This window comes from Pseudophryne corroboree, chromosome 6 (assembly GCF_028390025.1).
Source record: "Pseudophryne corroboree isolate aPseCor3 chromosome 6, aPseCor3.hap2, whole genome shotgun sequence".
Classification (NCBI taxonomy): domain Eukaryota; kingdom Metazoa; phylum Chordata; class Amphibia; order Anura; family Myobatrachidae; genus Pseudophryne; species Pseudophryne corroboree.
In genome coordinates, this window is record NC_086449.1 from 413,740,987 (window position 1) to 413,762,121 (window position 21,135).

General features: G+C 40.8%; 1 protein-coding gene across 2 annotated transcripts in view; it reads left to right on the top strand.

Moving 5' to 3' along the window:
* The window catches only part of SEMA3A (semaphorin 3A), a 334,819-nt gene that overhangs the window by 110,838 nt on the left and 202,846 nt on the right, over window positions 1-21,135 (top strand). For both annotated transcript variants that reach the window (XM_063926932.1, XM_063926933.1), the window contains exon 3: window positions 8,040-8,102. In XM_063926932.1, the coding sequence (XP_063783002.1) occupies window positions 8,040-8,102 (63 nt within the window). The remainder of the gene's footprint in view (window positions 1-8,039; window positions 8,103-21,135) is intronic.

Consider the following 21,135-nt stretch of genomic DNA (forward strand, 5'->3'; position numbering starts at 1 on the left):
TCTTCCTACGCCATATTGATAGATGCACCCAATTTATGTAGGGCTCAAGGGGTCTCTGGTCGTGAGTGGCATGCTGGGCTGGAAGGCAGTGTGCACTAGTGCCGCTGGTATGCTATGTATACATATGCCTGACAGATGGGAAGGTTCAGCTACCTGCCTTCCTGCTGTCAGTGACAGTGTCTGGCTGCTGCATTGTGCTGTGTCAGCATTTAGCAGCATGAGAAGGGGCTGGATTGGTAGATACAGAAAGCGCTGCCATCAGGGGGATGTAGGTGGGGCCATAGGTGGTACACCTGTATGCTGCTCAGGTAGATGGAGGGGGCATGGTGGTTACAACAATGTAGAATACAAACTGCTTCTGTGAAGCAGTGGCTGTAATCATTAGTTCCTGCTGCAGGGCAAGATTCTATGAAGGCACCTGCCCTGGGAAACCCCTCTCACAGACAGGTTCCACCCTCAGGCCCCCCCTCCCCCAACAGATCAGCTACCTTCCTTGGCTCTGCAGTAGCCCCACCCCAACTCTCCTTTTCTCTTCTTCCTACTTCCTTTGGCTCCGCAGACACAGAAGAAGGCTGGCTCTGTAGGTGCAGTACATTCAACAGAGGTACTCCCTTTCCCCTGCAGTCTCTCACATTACCTCCCTTTCCCCTACAGTCTCTACCACATTCCTCTTTTTCCCTGCAGTCTCTCTCACTGTCTCCCTTTCCCCTGCAGTCACTATTACTGTTCCTTTATCCCCAGTAGTCTCTCTCACTCTTTATGCCCTGCAGTGTGTCTTAGTCATCCCCTTTTCCACTGCAGTCTCTCTCACATTCTCCTTATCACCTGTACTCTCTGCTACTGTTCCTTCCCCATTTGCACATGTGTAAAAGGAGCACTACTGTGTAGCATAATGTGTATATGGGTCTCTACTGTGTGGCATAACATGTATAAGAAACTCCACTGTGTGGCATAACTTGTACAAGGGGGGTCATTCCGAGTTGTTCGCTCGCTAGCTGCTTTTAGCAGCATTGCAAATGCTAGGCCGCCACCCTCTGGGAGTGTATCTTAGCTTAGCAGAATAGCGAACAAAAGATTAGCAGAATTGCTACTAAATAATTCTTTGCAGTTTCTGAGTAGCTCCGGACCTACTCACGAATTGCGATCAGCTCAGTCCGTTTAGTTCCTGGTTTGACGTCACAAACGCCCTGCGTTCGGCCAGCCACTCCCCCGTTTCTCCAGACACTCCCATGTTTTTTCCCTGACACGTCTGCGTTTTTTGCAAACACCAGGAAAACGCTCAGTTACCACCCAGAAACGCCCCTTTCCTGTCAATCATTTACCGAACACCAGTGCGACTGAAAAGCGCCGCAGAAGCCAGAGCAAAACAGCTAAGTTTTGTGTTAAATAACTAAGCGCATGCGCCCTGCGTACCTTGCGCATGCGCAATTTGAAACTAATCGCAGCATAGCGAAAATCGGCAATGAGCAAACAACTCGGAATGACCCCCAAGGAGTACTACTGAGTGGTGTAAGGTGTATAAGGAGCTCTACTGTGTGGCTTTACATGTATAAGGGGAACTACTGTATGACTTAAGGTGTATAAGGAGTACTGTTGTGTGGCATATAGTGAATAAGGGACACTACTGTGAAGCTTGCATTAGGTTAAGGTATTATTGATAGGGTATTAGTGTGTCCTTGTATACTGAGTTTCTGCAAAGCACATTCACACAAAATTATGCCAAGGAGGGGGAGGATTTACTAAAGGTCAATTTTGATCAATTGAAAATCAATTTATATCAATGTTATACTTCCATGGCCAAAACACACATTTAGTAACATTTAAAAAGGAATATTAATTTTTTTTTTAGCAAATGTGTGTTTCAACCCTTAAAACCCAACATCGACAGAGACTGATTTTAAATTGATTAAAATTGACTATAATTGACATTTAGTAAATTTACCCCTAGTTATCTTCTTGTCCAAGTGCAAGGCTTTACCTATACTATCTTAACCAGATGTATGAATACACATGGCCCAGGCCAATATCTTATCCATCTTATTCCCCATCTGAAAATACATATATCTACAGTAGCCAGCTAATTTTGACACTTAATACTTTAAGGGGCTAATTCAGACCTGATCGCTGCTGTGCGTTTTCGCACAGCGGGCGATCAGGTCTAAACTGTGCATGCACTGCAGTGCGCTTATGCATGCCAGAGAGCTGATGGCCATCTCAGCCCAGTGATTGCCTCTGCCTGATTGACAGGCAGAGGCGGTTGCTGGGTGGGAGGGGGAGGGCTGGCGGCATTTGGCTGCCATTTTGGGGGTGTGGGTCAGGCAATGCAGGCATGGCCGTACCGTGTGGGGTGCGGGTTGTGGTGGCTGAGTGATGTCACATGCAGCTGCTGCAACCCAGGAAGCAACGAGTATCTCCCTGCCAGCGTGCAGGAGCTGCACTGGTAGGGAGCTACTCTTCAGGTACAAAATCATCCCCACCGTGCAATGCTTTTGTACCCGTGCTGGGGGCTGAGGCAGAGCCAGACATGTGGGGCAGACTAGTCCAGTGCTGAGCATCCCCCGCATGTCTGTGAATCTGATCGTGGCCATGCAAAATGTTCCACGGCTACAATCTGGTCTGAATTAGGCCCTAAGTCCGCTCTTGTTGCCGATAGTTTTTGTAAGTGTCTTCAGCCAACAAGCTATTATGTTTTGTATCAAGAGGCTTAATTAGGAGACTTTCTTTAAGAACCAACTTCTATTTTTTGATGAACGATCCTTACTGTATACACTTCCCCTTCAACATGCACTTATGCTAGAGATTTATTTTAAAGGAATCTCAATGGATATTTAAATAAATATATTCATCACTTGTCTCTTACAGCTAAGCCCTGCAATTATTGTCCAGTTGTAAGAGCCCACTAAAGCACCAGAACCACTGTCTGAGTGCTGGCTTTTACAAGAGTTATGGAAACATCATTTGGAGCATGGTGTAATCTGTGGGTCTGCCAAAAAATGAAGATGGTCTAAGAAAAGTAGATTGACAAATTAAAAGCAAAATAATTATCCATAGTGATGAGCAATCTTCATTTGGCACCCAGCAGATGTTCATGGAGTAAATGTATTTTCCATTTTCTCCTTGAGGAGGGGTGAAGCTAGGCTTTCTGTCACCTGGGCACAAAGTTTGCCTCATGCCTCCCATACATATTAGTAAGCCTTGACATGGGCATCAATGACTGCCATATTATACTGGACAGTACATTAGCCCCCTAATAATTACACTCTCAGAAAAAAACTTAATCTGAATTATCCCAAATAAAGAATTACTCCTTACCCCTTATTCTTAATATTAATATTATAGGCTATAATCATTCTTCATTATTCCCTAATTAACCTGTTGGTGAACTTATCTGCCCAAATTGCTGTAGCCATAGAAGCATTCAGAAAGGAGTCAGACATTCATGGCTGTAAATGAGTAGGAGGGGCCATCACAAGGGCTACAGAGGATGTGACATTCTACTTATGCAGTATTTGGTCCCTGGGAGGCATTGGGTATGCTTTTCTGGCGGTCGGGATCCGGACGGTCAGCATACGAATGCAGGGATCCCGGCTGCCAGAAAGCCGACAGGGGGGGGCGAGTGCAATGGAGCCCCTTGCTGGCTCACTGCGCTTTCCATGCTGCGGGCTTGGTGGCTCGCTGCCCTCACCACAGGTTCTATTCCCACTCTATGGGTGTTGTGGACACCCATGATTGGGAATAGCCCTGGATCCCCTGCCGGCATTATGGTAGCCAGGATCCTGGCATCTGTATTCTGACTGCCAGGATAGTAACCGCATCCCCCTGGGAGGGCATAAGATGTATGCTACTTACCATTATCCATCCTAACTCACAATGACACTTCACAGTTTCATTGCAATACAAAATACTTGTACTCACCCAGGATTACAACTCTGGCTTCACTGCTGTTGGCCCCCAAAACATGTTACCAACAGTATGTGTCCGGCAAGCCAATTTACATCTCCCCAATCCATCTAATCCTTGTACTAGAGCAGGCCTGGCCAACCTGTGGCTCTCCAGATGTTGTGAAACTACACATCCCAGCATGCCCTGCCACAATTTTAGCCTTCCCTAATAGCAAAACTGTAGCAAAGCATGATGGGACTTGTAGTTTTACAACAGCTGGAGAGCCACGGGTTGGCCAGGCCTGTACTAGAGTAATTTGGCAAGGTGTATACAGCCCAGTTGAGGACACCACCTACAATTAATGCGAGTGTGGTATTAAAGGTGTGCAGAGAAAAGGTTGACATGTGGAAAAGGTCAATGCAAGCAAATGGTTGGCACATGGAAAGGTTGACCTAAGTTTTTTTGGTCAATTTGTAGATTTGAGCACATGGAACCCCAATTAGTGTACCACATCCCTTCACATGGCGAGGGTTTTTAGGCAAGGTTACCATTCTGAATTTTAGTCCACATGGATGGTAAAATATAAAAAAGTCCTAAAAAACAAAACAAAAAAAAACTCATTGACCAAATGTTGTGTTGACCATTGCTATGTCGACCTTTTGACCATGTCGACCATATGGTGTCAACCTATTGACTGTCAACCTATCATTCGGATTCCAATTAATGTACTATCTTTTTGTCTTTTATTTGTTCTAACATTTGTCTTAATTAAAAATGACCCTGATTAACAAATGAAAAAAGATTAATACATTTCTGACCCCTTTAAATTTTCAACAATATCACACCTTTAGTTAGCAAAATTGCCACTCTCAATCAACTGACCTGGTTTAAAGTTTATTATTCTAAAATGCTATTGGGAACTGTCAGTTACTGTGGGGAGGGGCTACATTTTTCTTGCACAATGTAGGTAGTGAAGCAACTTTGTGTTTTTCTGAGAATTACATTACTTGAAATTATTATTATCAGTGCTATCATATCTCTAAACTCCTCTGGTAATTGTGCAATAATTCTATAGAAAACATTGCTTTTAGCAGATTAGTGTACTATATGAAACTTTAGCAGTTGAGGTTTGGGTTCATCCAAAGAGATTAAACTGTTTATTTAAAATGTTGCATTTATGTCAAATAATACTTATTCAATAACTAGTGTGTTCTTATATAGCAGAGTCTCCCCAGTTATTTTCAATTATTTTGGTGTCAGTTATGGTATTTCAACATTATACTAAACAAATTGAAATATCTTAAGCATTAAGACACACTTTAAAGGTTTTTCTAAATGTGTTAATAAAGCTTTGTATACTTTGTATTTCCTAAACACCAGTAAAAGTAAGCAGTATTAAATTATTTATTTTAAGTTTGTTTACTTAGCCTATTTCCAATGCGAAAAAATGGGGTTTAATGTATTGCCAGAGGTCCCAAATTATATTTTCCATTTTCCTTGATTTATTAAATATATACCGCAGGGATTTTGATTATATTTCTTGCATATAGTAATCATCATTCAGAAAGTAGTGAATAAACAATAGTCTTTGTAATGTTTATATGGGCATACTCTACCATGCACAATTCCTCCTTTTTCCTCTGGGTTAGTATTTAAACACTGAATTGAATGTCATAAATTATATACTACCAAAAGAGAAAGGAGATCAAATATTTTATAACCTACATACAGAACTCTCCCAGTTAATATCATAAATACAGAACAATGTAGTCTAATGTAACTGAAAGTGGCTATCAAATATTATTGTTGCATATCTAGCAGACAGTTCAGATAACCATTATTATTATTATTATTATTATTATTATTATTATTATTTATTACCAGTTATTTATATAGCGCACAGATATTCAGCAGCGCTTTACAGAAAATATTTGACCATTCACATCAGTCCCTGCCCCAGTGGAGCTTACAATCTATATTCCCTACCACATGTACGGATGAGCAGTACGGATGGTGTAATGGTTAGCATTACTGCCTCACAGCACTGAGGTCATGGGTTCGATTCCCACCATGGCCCAACTGTGTGGAGTTTGTATATTCTCCCCGTACCTGCGTGGGCTTCCTCCAGGTACTCCGGTCTCCTCCCACAATCCAAAAATATACTGGTAGGTTAATTGTATCCCAACAAAAATTAACCCTAGCATGAATGTGTGTGCGTGTACATGTGGTAGGGAACATAGATTGTAAGCTCCACTGGGGCAGGGACTGATGTGAATGGCCAAATATTCTCTGGAAAGAGCTGCAGAATATGTGTGCGCTATATAAATAAATAACTGGTAATAAATAAATAAATGTACACACAGACACATTCACGCTAGGGTTCATTTTGGGATTGTGGGAGGAAACCAGAGTACCCGGTGGAAACCCACGCAAGTATGTGGAGAATATACAAACTCCGCACAGTTAGGCCCATGGTGGGAATTGAACCATTCTAAGTACTGTGAAGCAGTAATGCTAACCATTACACCATCCGTACTGCCCTAAATACTGTTGTTGTTAGTTTTATTGGAACCAAGGGAAATTGGTGCTCAAGGTGAAGACACTGATTGTTTCTCATATCTGAATGTCTCAAACCACAGCTGATGATGGTAACTCTAAGAAATGGCCTGTTTTATTACACTCTTTTGCACTTTTGAACTCCATTAAAAGCATGACTAAGAGAAGGATGTAATGTCAATGTTAGACACAAAGGAGAAATGCACATACTGTATGCTGTAATGGTCTTTCAATAGTGGTTGCAGTGAAGATTTATTTACAAAGTGATTAAAGTCACGAGAATTTGTGGACAGTAACAGGAGAGTGACCAATCAAACACAGGCGTTTCATTACTATTTCATTACCAATCCTGTACACCTTCAAAATGGCTCTGCCATTTTACTTCCGATGACCATGTTGAATGAACATAAGGTTAAGTAGATTGATGATCAATGTGCATCTGATGGTTGCACCTTCATACACAGATGGTGGATCTGAGATGTGGGCATCTTAGCACAGATCCTGGTGGCTGCGACATTTGCTATTTTTCAGCACAGCCGTCTGTGTACAGGCAGTCTCTGTACAAGGCCCTAAGAGTACTGTAAGGACATTTTATTGTGATCAAGCACACCACTATAGAGGAGAACAAAACAATTTGCAAAGAGTTTTACTGAAAGGACTGTAGATTTGTGCTGTGGGAGGTGGTACCTATACTGTTTGCTTATTAACAGCCTTAATCAGCTGCAGCAATCCCATTCTTTATTCATATTATATTTACTATAATTTTTCCAGTGATGGTCACTGCTTACTAATGTACAGTAGTGTAATGTTTTGGGTGATTCAATAGGCTATTCCTATTTAACAGTGTAATATTCTGGATATTGTTGCCTTATTGGAATACATCCACTGAACCAGTATCAACTGTGGTCCAAGGTGTATGATACTTTGTTTATCCACCTATCTAATGCAAACTATCCTGTTGAACTAGAATAAATGCTAAAGTGAATGAACAGAAGAGAAATCTAAATCAAATCAATATTTAGTGTGACCACCGTTTGCCTTCAAAACAGCATCAATTCTTCTTGGTACAGTTGCACACAGTTTTTGAAGGAACTTGACAGGAAGGTTGTTCTAAACAACTTGGAGAACTAACCACAGATGTTCTATAGATGTAGAATTATTGAAATCCTTCTGTCTCTTCATGTAATCCCAGACAGATCTTGATGTTGAGATTAGGCCTCTGTGGGGGCTATATCATCACTTTCAGGACACCTTGTTTTTCTTTACACTGAAGATAGTTTTTTTAGACAATGGTTGCTTGCTTGGGGTCAATGTCCTGCTTAAAAATACTTTTGGAGCCGATCAGACACCTCCATGATAGTATTGTGTATGCTATGGTCAACTTTTGCACTTTTAGAGAACCTTTTGTATTATTATTGCTTAATCCAAAACCTCTAAACTCCGAAAATAAACATATTTATTAATCTATTGTATTGTAAATTGAAAATGTTACCTGCTCGGACAAAGTTTACACTGCTATATAAGCTTCCAATTAAATTTCAATATTCCGCCATAGGAAACATACAAAAACAATTATTTGTTTTACTATATCTTTTTTTTAGATTGCTTGGCCTGTAACAAATACTAGAAGGGATGAATGCAAGTGGGCAGGAAAAGATATTGTGGTAAGTACAAATCATTCTGCCAAACTTTTCAATCTGTTCTATATCATTTTTAAGAGCTTGCCCTTTTAAAGTTTTCACTGATGTTCCTAAATCTGTGTATTTTAGTGTGTGTGTGTATATGTATATATATATATATATATATATATATATATATTGGAATCTGTTTACTTATACTGTTACTGCATGCTGATTCTGTTACTTCCCTGCATTTTCTGTAATATAAACAAAATGTAACTTGTATGGCTGCATTGACTAGTTATTGGGAAAATTATGAGTTGGAATAATGGTTCTGCACCTCTTCCTTGTATATACTGTTTGCCTCATAAAAATGCAATATTTATATGGTCTGAATGAAACATTGGAAGGAAATATTCATTAAAGGTATATGATATAGAGTTTGCTTCATTTGGATCTTTCCATGCATGGTATAGCATACTCCTACACATGTGTGAGTTTACCAATACATGCATTTGGCCCTTGTATGGCTCATCTCCCACAGTGTAACCTTCGTAGTGCGCCCAACATGGCTGCCTTATCTGATGCTCTTGTGGATGGGATGAAAAATACATGGACCTGATGGCAGAGCTGGCCCTAGCCAATTTGATGCCCTAGGCAAAATTTTGTCTGGTGCCCGCTAGCACCGCCGCTATTTCTGCATCTGAACCAGCAACACTTAGACAGTGGGGCCCACCGGGGGGTTACCCTGTGGGCCAAATACACATTTATAATTCCACACAGTAATGTACTTTACACATATGCCCCACATTAGTAATGCTAGTAGCTTTTTTTATACAACTTACTTTTGCTTGCTGGCGTGCTTGCAGTCAGTGTGTGCGCCCATGCAGCTCCATACACCCGTGACTGCATTTTTTTGATAGGAGGTGGCAGGATGGGTGGGTGCGTGCTTGCGCTCGCACCCGTTAAAGGGGTACCCATACAAGGGATGTGACCTCACAGGGTATGCCATCCTGGCAGGGTAATTTTACGGCAAGGACTGACTAGGAAATAAAGTGTGGGGAGAACACTGCCCATGTTATGTCCCTGCAGACACCTTGGGTTTGCACAGGGATAAGGGACACACACAGGATGGCAGGGTCTCCCTCCCCCACGTGCACAAACAGTATAGGTGATGTCAGATTAATGTGAAGCAATCTTCCAAATACACATGTGGTATCATAAGGAGCCATTTAGTAATAAGTAATAACCTTATATAGTCAGTGAAAATGTCACAGGTCTAGGAATTGCAGTTACTGGGCTTCTCCTGTCTGTCTGAGGTCTCACAAGTCAGGGGCATTCAAGCATGTCGAAGGGAGTTTAAAGAACTTTAAGGGAGAGTATGCATTTTATTTGACAAATGTAAACAGCAGTGTATACAAGTACTGATTGAATACATTTGGAAAGTAACAGTTAGTTTGCAGACTGTCCCTCCCAGCATGAGATACTGCAGGGACATGCTTGGATGCCCTAGGCAAATGCCTAGCCTGCCTATAGCTAAGGCCGGCTCTGCCTGATGGTTTTGCTTGAACACTACTCTGAACTTTAGGACTCTGCAATCTCCCCGTTTTGTGTTATCTATTCTAGGGGTAGACTATACCACTCTGGGTAATCCTACACAGTGCGCCCAAGATGGCTACTGTACCTGGTACCTTGTGAGGGTGGAATACACAACCCTTGCAAGTTATTACCCAAAATGCCTACACCAATCATGCATTATTCTTTCTGTGTGCTCAAGGTTTTTTTTTATGTCTGTGTGGTTTATCTATTTCTGTATTACTTAAATCTTCTGTATTATGTGCATTGTTTTTGATGTCTGTAAAGTGCCTTGAGTCCTATTGGAGAAAAAGCGCTATATAAATAAAATTATTATTATTATTATTAATAAATAATTTGAATACAATTTTACTTAGTGTCACGAGTTTATGATTTTAAAAAGCATCGATTTGTTAAAATAACACTTATTTGCAGCATGATGAGATTCCGTATACCTGTTTATAAATAATAATAATAATAATAACAACAACAACAATTTTATTTATATAGCACTCGTTCTCCTATAGGATTCAGGGCATTTAACAGAATTAACATAATCCACATTCCCGAGCATGTTTAGCAGAAGGAAATCTCCATTCTGAACTGCTATACAAACAGAATGCACAGACAGGGTGCAATGAGTCCTTTTGCCAAAAGTAGTACGTCAATATACCACTGCTTTGTAAAAATCAAGCATATTATTGTGTTAGTTATGCTTTAATAATCGAAAAGGAAATGCCGTTTCTTAAGCAAATTAAACCTTTTTTTCTACAGCAAAGTCATTTTTTCATTGGAACATTTTAAACATAAGGTTTAGTGTGTATTGTAATATTTCTAGACTCTACGTGCAAAGTCCATCAAGGAAAATATATTTTACAAGTTGAGAAATAGGATGTAAAGCCCTTTGATCCCTGCATAACAAATGTCTGACCTAAACCCTTTATTTTTCTTGCCATAAACCTCTAATACATAAACAAATAATGAGACATCTGTTTTATTAACTAACTGCACTATTTAACTTTGATACAATCTCGGACATACACATTTATCTTTACAACATTACTAAGGGAAAAAAGCAAATAATTTTAATGCCATTGCCAATGTGATGTGTTTTGTGTGGAGATGTGTTTGCCATCTGCACTTACATTGGTCAGAAGCTGAATAGCATAAATACATTATTACTTTGAATGACACAAGTTCAGTTGTAAATATTAAGATGAATTACAAAGATTGTCTTGGAAATTAGTAAATCTCATTATATAGTGTAGCAATATCTTAAATTCTAGGTGCTCTAATTACCTAAAATCTATTTACTACATTGGGCAGCCATTTTTGCTAGAAGCACTCTGGTTTTGTTTGTGCTGCTGACCATGCTTTTAATTTGTTTCTTCTGATTGTTTTTACATATATTACAAGGTCTGATAGATGTGATTGAGATTAGAGATTAATTATAAAGCTTCTGCCTACATCCATTTGGCAATAACTTCTGGAGACAGTAAATCTACATATCAGAAACAGGTGGAAAAAGAAACTTCACAATATACTGCCCCACTATTGTATAAAATTTCAGCAGTTCAAGTGCAATGGCAGACAATAAGCATTAAGCTAAACAAGGAGGTCTAAATATAAACCTACTCAAAGACCCCATAATGAAACCACCAACATTGATTGATGATCTAATGGTAGCTCCCTGTGTCTGGAGATAAATATTTGGCTTCCTGAGTTTATTCACAGTTGCCCTAGCTTCTGAAGCTAAATGCATGACTATTAAGATAAATATTTCTTAAGGCTATTTTTAAAAGTGTTAATCAGGTTAATTTGCATTACAAATTAGCATAATACAGGTTGAGTATCCCATATCCAAATATTCTGAAATACGGAATATTCCGAAATACAGACTTTTTTGAGTGAGAGTGAGATAGTGAAACCTTTGTTTTTTGATGGCTCAATGTACACAAACTTTGTTTAATACTCAAAGTTATTAAAAATATTGTATTAAATGACCTTCAGGCTGTGTGTATAAGGTGTATATGAAACATAAATGAATTGTGTGAATGTAGACACACTTTGTTTAATGCACAAAGTTATAAAAAATATTGGCTAAAATGACCTTCAGGCTGTGTGTATAAGGAGTATATGGAACATAAATGTATTCTGTGCTTAGATTTAGGTCCCATCACCATAATATCTCATTATGGTATGCAATTATTCCAAAATACGGAAAAATCCAATATCCAAAATTTCTCTGGTCCCAAGCATTTTGGATAAGGGATACTCAACCTGTATTTTAGACTGATGATGAAGAGACCATATAACAATGTGTACCTTTTTTGTCTATATTCAGCAGAATAATGTTAGTCCAGACACATTTGTATTTTTAAAAATGTGTTAGTTACAGCATCTACAGTTGTGGGGCATTACAAAGATCCTGTACAATAAAAAGATTTTAGGGGAAAAACAAATCCATCAAAGATTTAGGTAATGTGTAAATACATTTAGGTATATGTGTAAATACTGTCACAATGACCATAATATTTTCTACCAACCTTTATTTCTGGCATCTAGATATTTCATATATTTAGCATCTTGTAATATATTTAATTACAATATATCTGTTATTCTACAAAAATTAAGACTTTAAATTTTGTCATGTGTGTATTATGCACAATGCAGAGCCCATAGTGTGGATGGCAGAAACTTCTTGGTTTTCCTGTATTATTTTGAACAAACTAAAACTACAGTAGATAACGAATGCGTGACTAGTCCCAAATGTTGCAGGATATGGTGTAATATGTATAATAGACTTCCCAGGGACGTGCGGTGAGGTAAATGGCTTAGGAGGCACTGGCTTGCACCAGAGCCAGATTTACATGCACTCTATAAGACAAAGCATACATCTGGTCATTATATACAGATGCAACAGTATAAACTCCTGGAAATTTGGTGAGTTTTGATCTGAGAAGTGCAGAAAAATGCTAAGTCTTTTTCCCAACCCTGGGCATATGGCTGCAGTGTGTAAAACAGATTATTTGTTAACAATTTGTAAAAGGCAGAAACTTTGTGGGATGGTATTTGAGGAGAAGCACAGAATGTTTCAAAGGGAGTAAGATACCTTCTAGGGATGTTTAATCTATCTGACATAGTAAGGAAGTGTCTGACTTGTAGGTGGGCAGAGGTACACTTGTGGAGGAATGGGGCACAAGAACACTTGTGGAGGGATGAGGGGCAGAGGAGTACTTTGGGGTGGATGGGAGCAGAGGCACATTTCAGAAACTTTTGTTCGTGCATATCTACTACTATAATATATGTCAGGCAGGTACAATAGAAGCAGTGGGAGGAGGAGATTAAAGAAGGAGGAAAGTTGGGGGTGGGGAATAGTATGAGAAGATGGTCAGCTGAGATAGAGGCCTCCAGACAGAAGCCTCTGCCCTCTCATGAGAGATGGGCCCAGGCATGTAACTCTCGTGTCCCCATATATATTCTATTTTGCAGGTGATTTTTGCAGCAAGCTACTTCTTAGTCACAGTTGGACATCTGCCTGTAAATAAGGCAAAATCATATGCGCACTGCAGACTTCCCTACAATAGTACTATTAGTACATTGGTACTAGTACATCAGTACCCCTTGTATCCGCTTGATGTATTCCTGTGCATAAAACCCAAATACAAGTGCAGATATTAAAAAGTAGAAAGAACCATATTTATAAGAGTTTACAATCTAGTAGGAAAAGAGCAAAGGTTAGGTGATCTACTAACTACTTAAAGGTAAAAAATGCATAAAGCTATGATACAGTGGGTTTATTTCTGTTTACTATTTTTTCCTTTAACATTATAATTAAAATGTAAAAATAAAAAACACTTGGATAAATGATATAAAAAAAGTGTTTTAGAAAATGATAGACCGCATCTGATTGGTTGCTATGGGCAACATCACCAATTGTTTGTTTTAGAAACTTTAGTAAATTTACCCCACAGAGTCATTAGAGGTTTATCCATTTTCATGTTCATCATTTAGAATTTGATGGAAATGCAATTTGCACTTCTTTACCTAGCAGATTGTAGATGTATTTTATCAACTGTGCATCAATGGGAGGAGTTGGAGGGAACAGGTAAATGTGAAGAGTAGACATGTTTGTGCAAAATGCATACTATTCCGATCACAAGAAAGGTGAAGGCGCACATATTTAAGAGGTAGATAAGTTACAGGTGCTGGTCCCATGGCATAAATGCAATCTGATGATAATCATGATAAACTTTGGTGGCTTCTAATTGGCTGAATGCATTTTACTCCCTTCACTTATGCTAATGCTATGGTAATATGGTTGCTGCAATCTGCATTATTTATTACAGTGATATTCATAAATGAACCACAATACAAATACATTTGATCTTTTAAAGGGGAAGGTCATGGATATATGCAATAATTTGATTTTAATTACTGCTTTCATTTTGTATTTCATTTGTTCTAATTCCTTTTACATGGTAAATGCAACTTTTTCAGTTGTTAATTAAACAATACCGGCATATATTATACTATAGAGTATGAATTTGGTACTGTAACTTTATCCTTTACTACTACTATGACTGTAATGTACTGTAAGACTGCTGTCTCATGGAGTAAAGCAGGCGCATATGCTACCCTTTCTGAGCTGTATGGATTATGTTTATATGCCACCTCTGCCAACCAAGTGAACTGCAAATTTTTTGAGGCACATTTTACACTTGCTTTTTATAAAAAAAAGTCCATCCAGCTTTACATGTTTGCAGCCTTCTGCTTGAACTGTTGGGAGTATTCCAGTTGTAAAAATATGCTGAATTATTTTTCATTTCCATTTCCTAGTATTTTTGGTTTCTTATCCTAAGTCAGTGCTATAGTTTAGACAAAAGTCTACAACCTTTTATAGACCTTTAGAAATAAAATTTCATTGGTTTACCTAAAGCATTTTCCCTGATTTTAGTTTTGGGTATGGGTAGTTAGGTCGACCACACTTAGGATGATAGTCATCAGGTCGCCCACCATTGGTCGACATGCATTAGGTCAACATGGTCACTAGGTCAACATGGTCATTAGGTTGACATGTACTAGGTCGACATGGAAAAAGGTTGACAAGAGTTTTTTAACTTTTTTTTGGTGACGTTTTCTTTGTAAAGTGATGGAGAACGCCAATTAGTGCACCATGTCCCCTCGTGTGGATCGCTTTGCTCGCCATGCTTCGGGCAAGGTGCCTCGCTCCGCTACCACTGGGATCGGCACAGGTTACCGTTCCCAATCGTAGTCCACATGGATCGTAAAGTATGAAAAAGTTAAAAAAATAAAAATAAATGTGAAAAACTCAAGTCGACCTTTTCCATGTCGACCTAGTGACCATGTTTACCTAATGCATGTCAACCAATAGTGGTCGACCTAATGACTGTCGGCCTAAGTGTTGTCGACCTAATGACCATGTCCCTTAGTTTTTGTATCATTAATATTACAGCAGTTATAATCTAATTATAGACAAGGAGTCTTCTGCAATTGTAGCAGCCTCCAATACGTTTCCTATATAACTATTAGTCTGATGTAAAACACAACGACCATTTCTTTTGCCTTTATTTTAACTGACTTTAGTGCACAAAACATCTTCTAGATAAGATTTATGTAATGTCTTACAGAAATAAAAATAGACATACTTTACATTCTAGTGGATTATTAACGCTTTTTTCTGGTAGTCTAGAAATCATGTTTGTCTAGTTATGCACAGTTTGAACACTAAATCAGTCATACAAAAGTCTATAGCACATAAAAACAAAAAATCTGTAATACATCGGGAATCCAATTTGTAGGCTTTGAACATTGAATGCTGAATACGGATCACAGTTTCTTTGATTTGAGACATTTTTCCAACATTATTGTAATAAAATTGCATAAAATGTTCAAAGGATTGTGTCAAAATAAAAATGTACCGCTTCTATAGACTAAAGTACTGAGAAAAATAAATTATATGGGGTGGGGGTTATAGTACATCCACTGTAACACATTTGTTTTACATAATTTGCATTATATACTGTCTACCCATGTTACAGTCTACTCTATACCATGTCTTAAAAGTGACAATTTGTTTTTACAAATTTGTGTTCTTCATTCAAAACTATAATAGATCCACAGGCATCGCCACTCCTACATAATCTCCAGTTTGCTTTGAGCCTTAAGAACTTCACAATAAGTAAAGATAGGTGATTGGGCAGGCACAGGGCCGGCTCCAGGCATGTTCCAATAGAGCGGCCGCGCAGGGCGCCACCCTTAATGGGCGCCGCATGCTTGTGCCGCCATATTGGAACCTGGCTGGAGCAGTGGAGCCTGGAGAGCATCTGTGACCGGCTGCAGCACACAGCGATCCGTCCATGATTAATCCATTCCCGCCCCGGCCCGCCCGCCCGCCTGCTAATAGTGGTAGTAGCCTGCCTAGCGACAACAGCAGTGGACGGCCAGCGGCCGCGGCTGACTGTTTGTGGTGTGCCTGCTGCCCCGTACCGATGATGAGTCATCGAGGGGGAGTGCTGTGGGCGGGCCGCGGACTAAATCTAAACTACCCAGGCTGTGCGCGCTGACGCTGTACGGCGGCAGCGGCTCCGGCGTCTGACGTCAGCGGAACCGCACAGCGCACATGGCGCGCAGAGCCGATCAGAGTCAGACCTTAGCTTAGTCTGCGCCACACCGTGGACCTTACTGCCTCCGGGACTCTGCAGATTGTGTGGCCAGTGGACGAGATCCAGCACAAGGAGTGCAGCCTGACATCAGGTAAACAGCTGCGGACGCTACCGGCCAGGCCTGAATATATAGCAAACTCTTCCATACCTTCCAGCAAGCACTGGCCTGAAGTTAAAGGCTACGTTTCTAGAAGCACAATTATTAATATAATTATATAATATCAGGAGGCAAATATTCAACATAACAGTTCTGAAAGCTTTGCGTAGCTTTAGAATTATATCAGCGTACAAAGCCCACCCAGACGCCTCTGCACAATGAGAGCGCACTGCTTCTCGCAATCATTTTCCACCTACAGTCATTATTTGGAGTTAAAAGCATTTAACAAATTTACAAGTCAGGGCCAGGGTATTGCATCCGGGAAATGAGTGAGAGAAGAAATGGCATACCTCCCAACATGACCCTCTCCAGGAGGGACAGAATACTCTGCTCCTGGACTTTTCTCTTCATGTATGATTGCCATCACCTGTGCTGAAACACATTTCTTATCCATTTACCTGTTCAAAACAGGTGCCAGCAATCATACACTAAGAGAAAAGTCAAGAAGCAGAGCATTGTGTCCCTCCTGGAGAGGGTCATGTTGGGAGGTATGTAAAGGTAAGAATATGATCTTACTGAAAAAGCATTTACACATTGGACCAGGCCACACAGAAGACAGGGGCCGATAGCCTGGATACTTTTACGGGTCTTCAGCGAGCGTTTAAGGTATCTGGCACTGTGAGGGCATATCTGGCACTGGGGGCATTAATGTATCTATCACTGTGGGGGAATATCTGGCACTGGGGGCATTAATGTATCTGGCACTGTGGGGGCATATCTGGCACTGGGGGCATTAATGTATCTGGCACTGTGGGGGAATATCTGGCACTGGGGGAATTAATGTATCTGGCACTGTGGGGGCATATCTGGCACTGGGGGCATTAATGTATCTGGCACTGTGGGGGCATATCTGGCACTGGGGGCATTAATGTATCTATCACTGTGGAGACATATCTGGCACTAGGGGCATTATTGTATCTGGCACTGTGGGGGCATTAATGTATCTGGCACTGTGGGGGCATTAATGTATCTGGCACTGTGGGGGGCATTAATGTATCTGGCACGCGGGGGGCATTAATGTATTTGGCACTGTGGGGGCATTAATGTATCTGGCACTGCGGGGGCATATCTGGCACTGTGGGGGCATTAATGTATCTGACACTGTGGGGGGCAATAATGTATCTGGCACTGTGTGGGCACTTATGCATCTGGCACTGGGGGCATTTATGCATCTGGCACTGGGGGCATTTATGTATCTGGCACTGGGGGCATTTCTGTATCTGGCCCTGTGGGGGCATATCTGGCACTGTGGGGGCATTTTTATATCTGGCACTGTGGGGACATATCTGGCACTGTGTGGGCATTTTTATATCTGGCACTGTGGGGGCATTTTTATATCTGGCACTGTGGGGACATATCTGGCACTGTGTGGGCATTTTTATATCTGGCACTGTGGGGACATATCTGGCACTGTGTGGGCATTTTTATATCTGGCACTGTGGGGGCACTTATGTATCTGGCACTGTGTGGGCACTTATGTATCTGGCACTGTGGGGGCATTTATGTATCTGGCACTTTGGGGGCATTTATGTATCTGAACTGTGGGTGCATATCTGGCACTGTGTGGCCATTTATGTAGCTGGCACTGCTGGGGGGCATGTCACGTGTAGCTGGCACTGCTGGGGGGGCATGTCATGTGTAGCTGGCACTGCTGGGGGGGCATGTCACGTGTAGCTGGCACTGCTGGGGAGCATGTCACGTGTAGCTGGCACTGCTGGGGGGCATGTCACGTGTAGCTGGCACTGCTGGGGGGCATGTCATGTAGTGTTCCCGCTAGGCGTCTGTGGCTAGGCAATGTGTCTCAGTGCTCTCCCTGGTGCAATGTGTCTCAGTGCTGTGCCTGACGCAAAGTGTATAGGAGGTTCTACCTGGTGCAGTGTGTATTAGCTGCACTACTGTGTGGTGTAATGCAAATTGCCACTATTATGTGGCCACGTACCTTCCCCACGAAGTAACTCCCCTTAATTTTTGCTGCGCGCCTTCGGCGCGCACTGTCCATGCTTTGGCATATAGGTATGGGAACAACAAGCAGTATGTACATCATTTTGCCCTCCTAACTTAAAAATGTGCCCTCCCTGTGATCAGCACCATGCCCTAAAAAGTGAACACTATCATGTGTAGCTGGCACTGCTGGGGGGCATGTCATGTGTAGCTGGCACTGCTGCGGGGCATGTCATGTCTAGCTGGCACTGATGCGGGGCATGTCATGTCTAGCTGGCACTGCTGGGGGGGCATGTCACGTGTAGCTGGCACTGCTGGGGGGGCATGTTACGTGTAGCTGGCACTGCTGGGGGGCATGTCATGTCTATCTGGCACTGCACATTATGTGTATCTGGCACTATACTGGAGACATTGTGTGTAAGGAACACTACTGTGGCTATGTGTAAGGCTGCTAATTGTGTGAAAATATATTTATAGTTTGATGATATGAAGTTACGAGGCCACGCCCACTTTTCCAGAGGCCACGCCCACTTTTCCAGGAGCGCGCCGTAGGGGGAGGGGGGGGGGGGGCGCTTTTACATTTTCTCGCTCAGGGTGCTAGTAGGCCTGGAGCCGGCCCTGGGCAGGCATAATAGAAGACTCTATACACTGGGAATACTGAGTATTAAAAACATCATAAATATGACAATAAAAATAGACTGACTTGTTTTCTATTTCTTTTTTCCCATCTCCAGGCAGATTTAAGATTCATTCTTGACACCTGTTTTCTAGAGACAAAACATTTTTAATAGCACAACTATGCAGTGATTAATTACTCTAAACCAGGGATGGGGAACCTTCGGCCCTCCAGCTGTTGTTCAACTACACATCACAGCATGCCCTGCAACAGTTTTAGCATGGCCAAATAGCAAAACTATAGCAAGGCATGCTGGTATGTGTAGTTCAACAACAGCTGGAGGGCCAAAGGTTCGCCAAACCTGCTCTAAACTGTATAAAAAAGCAGGACAGTAAACTTTTTAACCAGATAAAAAGAGTTGTCAGGAATGGATATATTATTTTTCCTTGTTTCCAGATATTCAATGCCAAATAAAAGAATAAACACATTTTTTTCAATATTTGTTGATTTCATTCAGTTAAAATGGATCAGAGCCTCCCATACTTGTATATCAAGTTTTTACTAGCCAAATATTATTAAAACAACAAATATAAAATTGCTACTTATGTAATGATAAAATAATTTCCTATCCAACATTTTTCCTCTACAATCCATGGGGGTAATTCCAAGTTGATCGCAGCAGGAATTTTGTTAGCAGTTGGGCAAAACCATGGGGGTAATTCTGAGTTGATCGCAGCAGGATTTTTGTTATCAGTTGGGCAAAACCATGTGCACTGCAGGGAAGGCAGATATAACATGTGCAGAGAGAGTTAGATTTGGGTGGGTTATTTTGTTTCTGTGCAGGGTAAATACTGGCTGCTTTATTTTACACTGCAATTTAGATTGCAGATTGAACACACCACACCCAAATCTAACTCTCTCTGCACATGTTATATCTGCCTCCCCTGCAGTGCACATGGTTTTGCCCAACTGCTAACAAAAATCCTGCTGCGATCAACTCAGAATTACCCCCCATGTGCACTGCAGGGGAGGCAGATATAACATGTGCAGAGAGAGATAGATTTGGGTGTGGTGTGTTCAATCTGAAATCTAATTTGCAGTGTAAAAATAAAGCAGCCAGTTTTTACCCTGCACAGAAACAAAATAACCCACCCAAATCTAACTCTTTCTGCACATGTTATATCTGCCTCCCCTGCAGTGCACATAGTTTTGCCCAACTGCTAACAAAATTCCTGCTGCGATCAACTTGGAATTACCCCCCATGTTTTAAGATTAACTATAAACCTCGCTACAAACAGAATTTTGCCTCATCAGTTTGACTTAAGTGATCAACTATTAATTCATGTGAGATATTAACGTGTTCATTCAAAATTATATATGGTTAAATGGAATTGTATTGAGTATGGTAGAAAATATGGATTTATGACGGTTTGTGTGTGTGTGTGTGTGTGTGTGTGTGTGTGTGGCCATTTTATTACCTGAAATAGCTTTAGAAGAGTTGTGTGTGGACCCCCATTTTTGGTTTTAATTCTTCAGCATGTTTTGTTTTTAGAAAAACCACCCTCAAGTGTTATGGTTTTTATTCGGTTTTTGTTTCGCTAAAATATATATATTAATTATAAATATTTACATAAACATGAAATTCAGATTTAAAATCCAAATTCCAAACCGCAGGAAGATCCGAAACAGGAATCTGTTGAGACTAGATCTACTTGGAAAGTCCAGAACTGGGTTTTAGTTCAGTTCGGATTCACAAAATTCAAATGGATTCAGATTTCTGGCGTACTACAGTAAACCACTCATCTCTAATTAGAAACCTTACTGCTTAAGCAACCAAATCATTGTAGTAATTGTTTACTTATCTAGTTGTTCAACAGTTGGATTGAAGAGTCAGTTTTCGGCAAAACCTGAGGGCGCAGAAAGCCACACCAGGCCCCGGTAATGGAGGGCTTGGCTTAAAAAAGGGGTTGTGATGACACCCTTTAATATAAAAATATTTATATAATAAAAAGGGGGCAATTTTAACACAGGAAAGGCAAAAAGAGGCACAGGAAGGGCATCCTTCCTTATTTGAAAAGGAAGCAGGTATCTCCACCCTGTCCA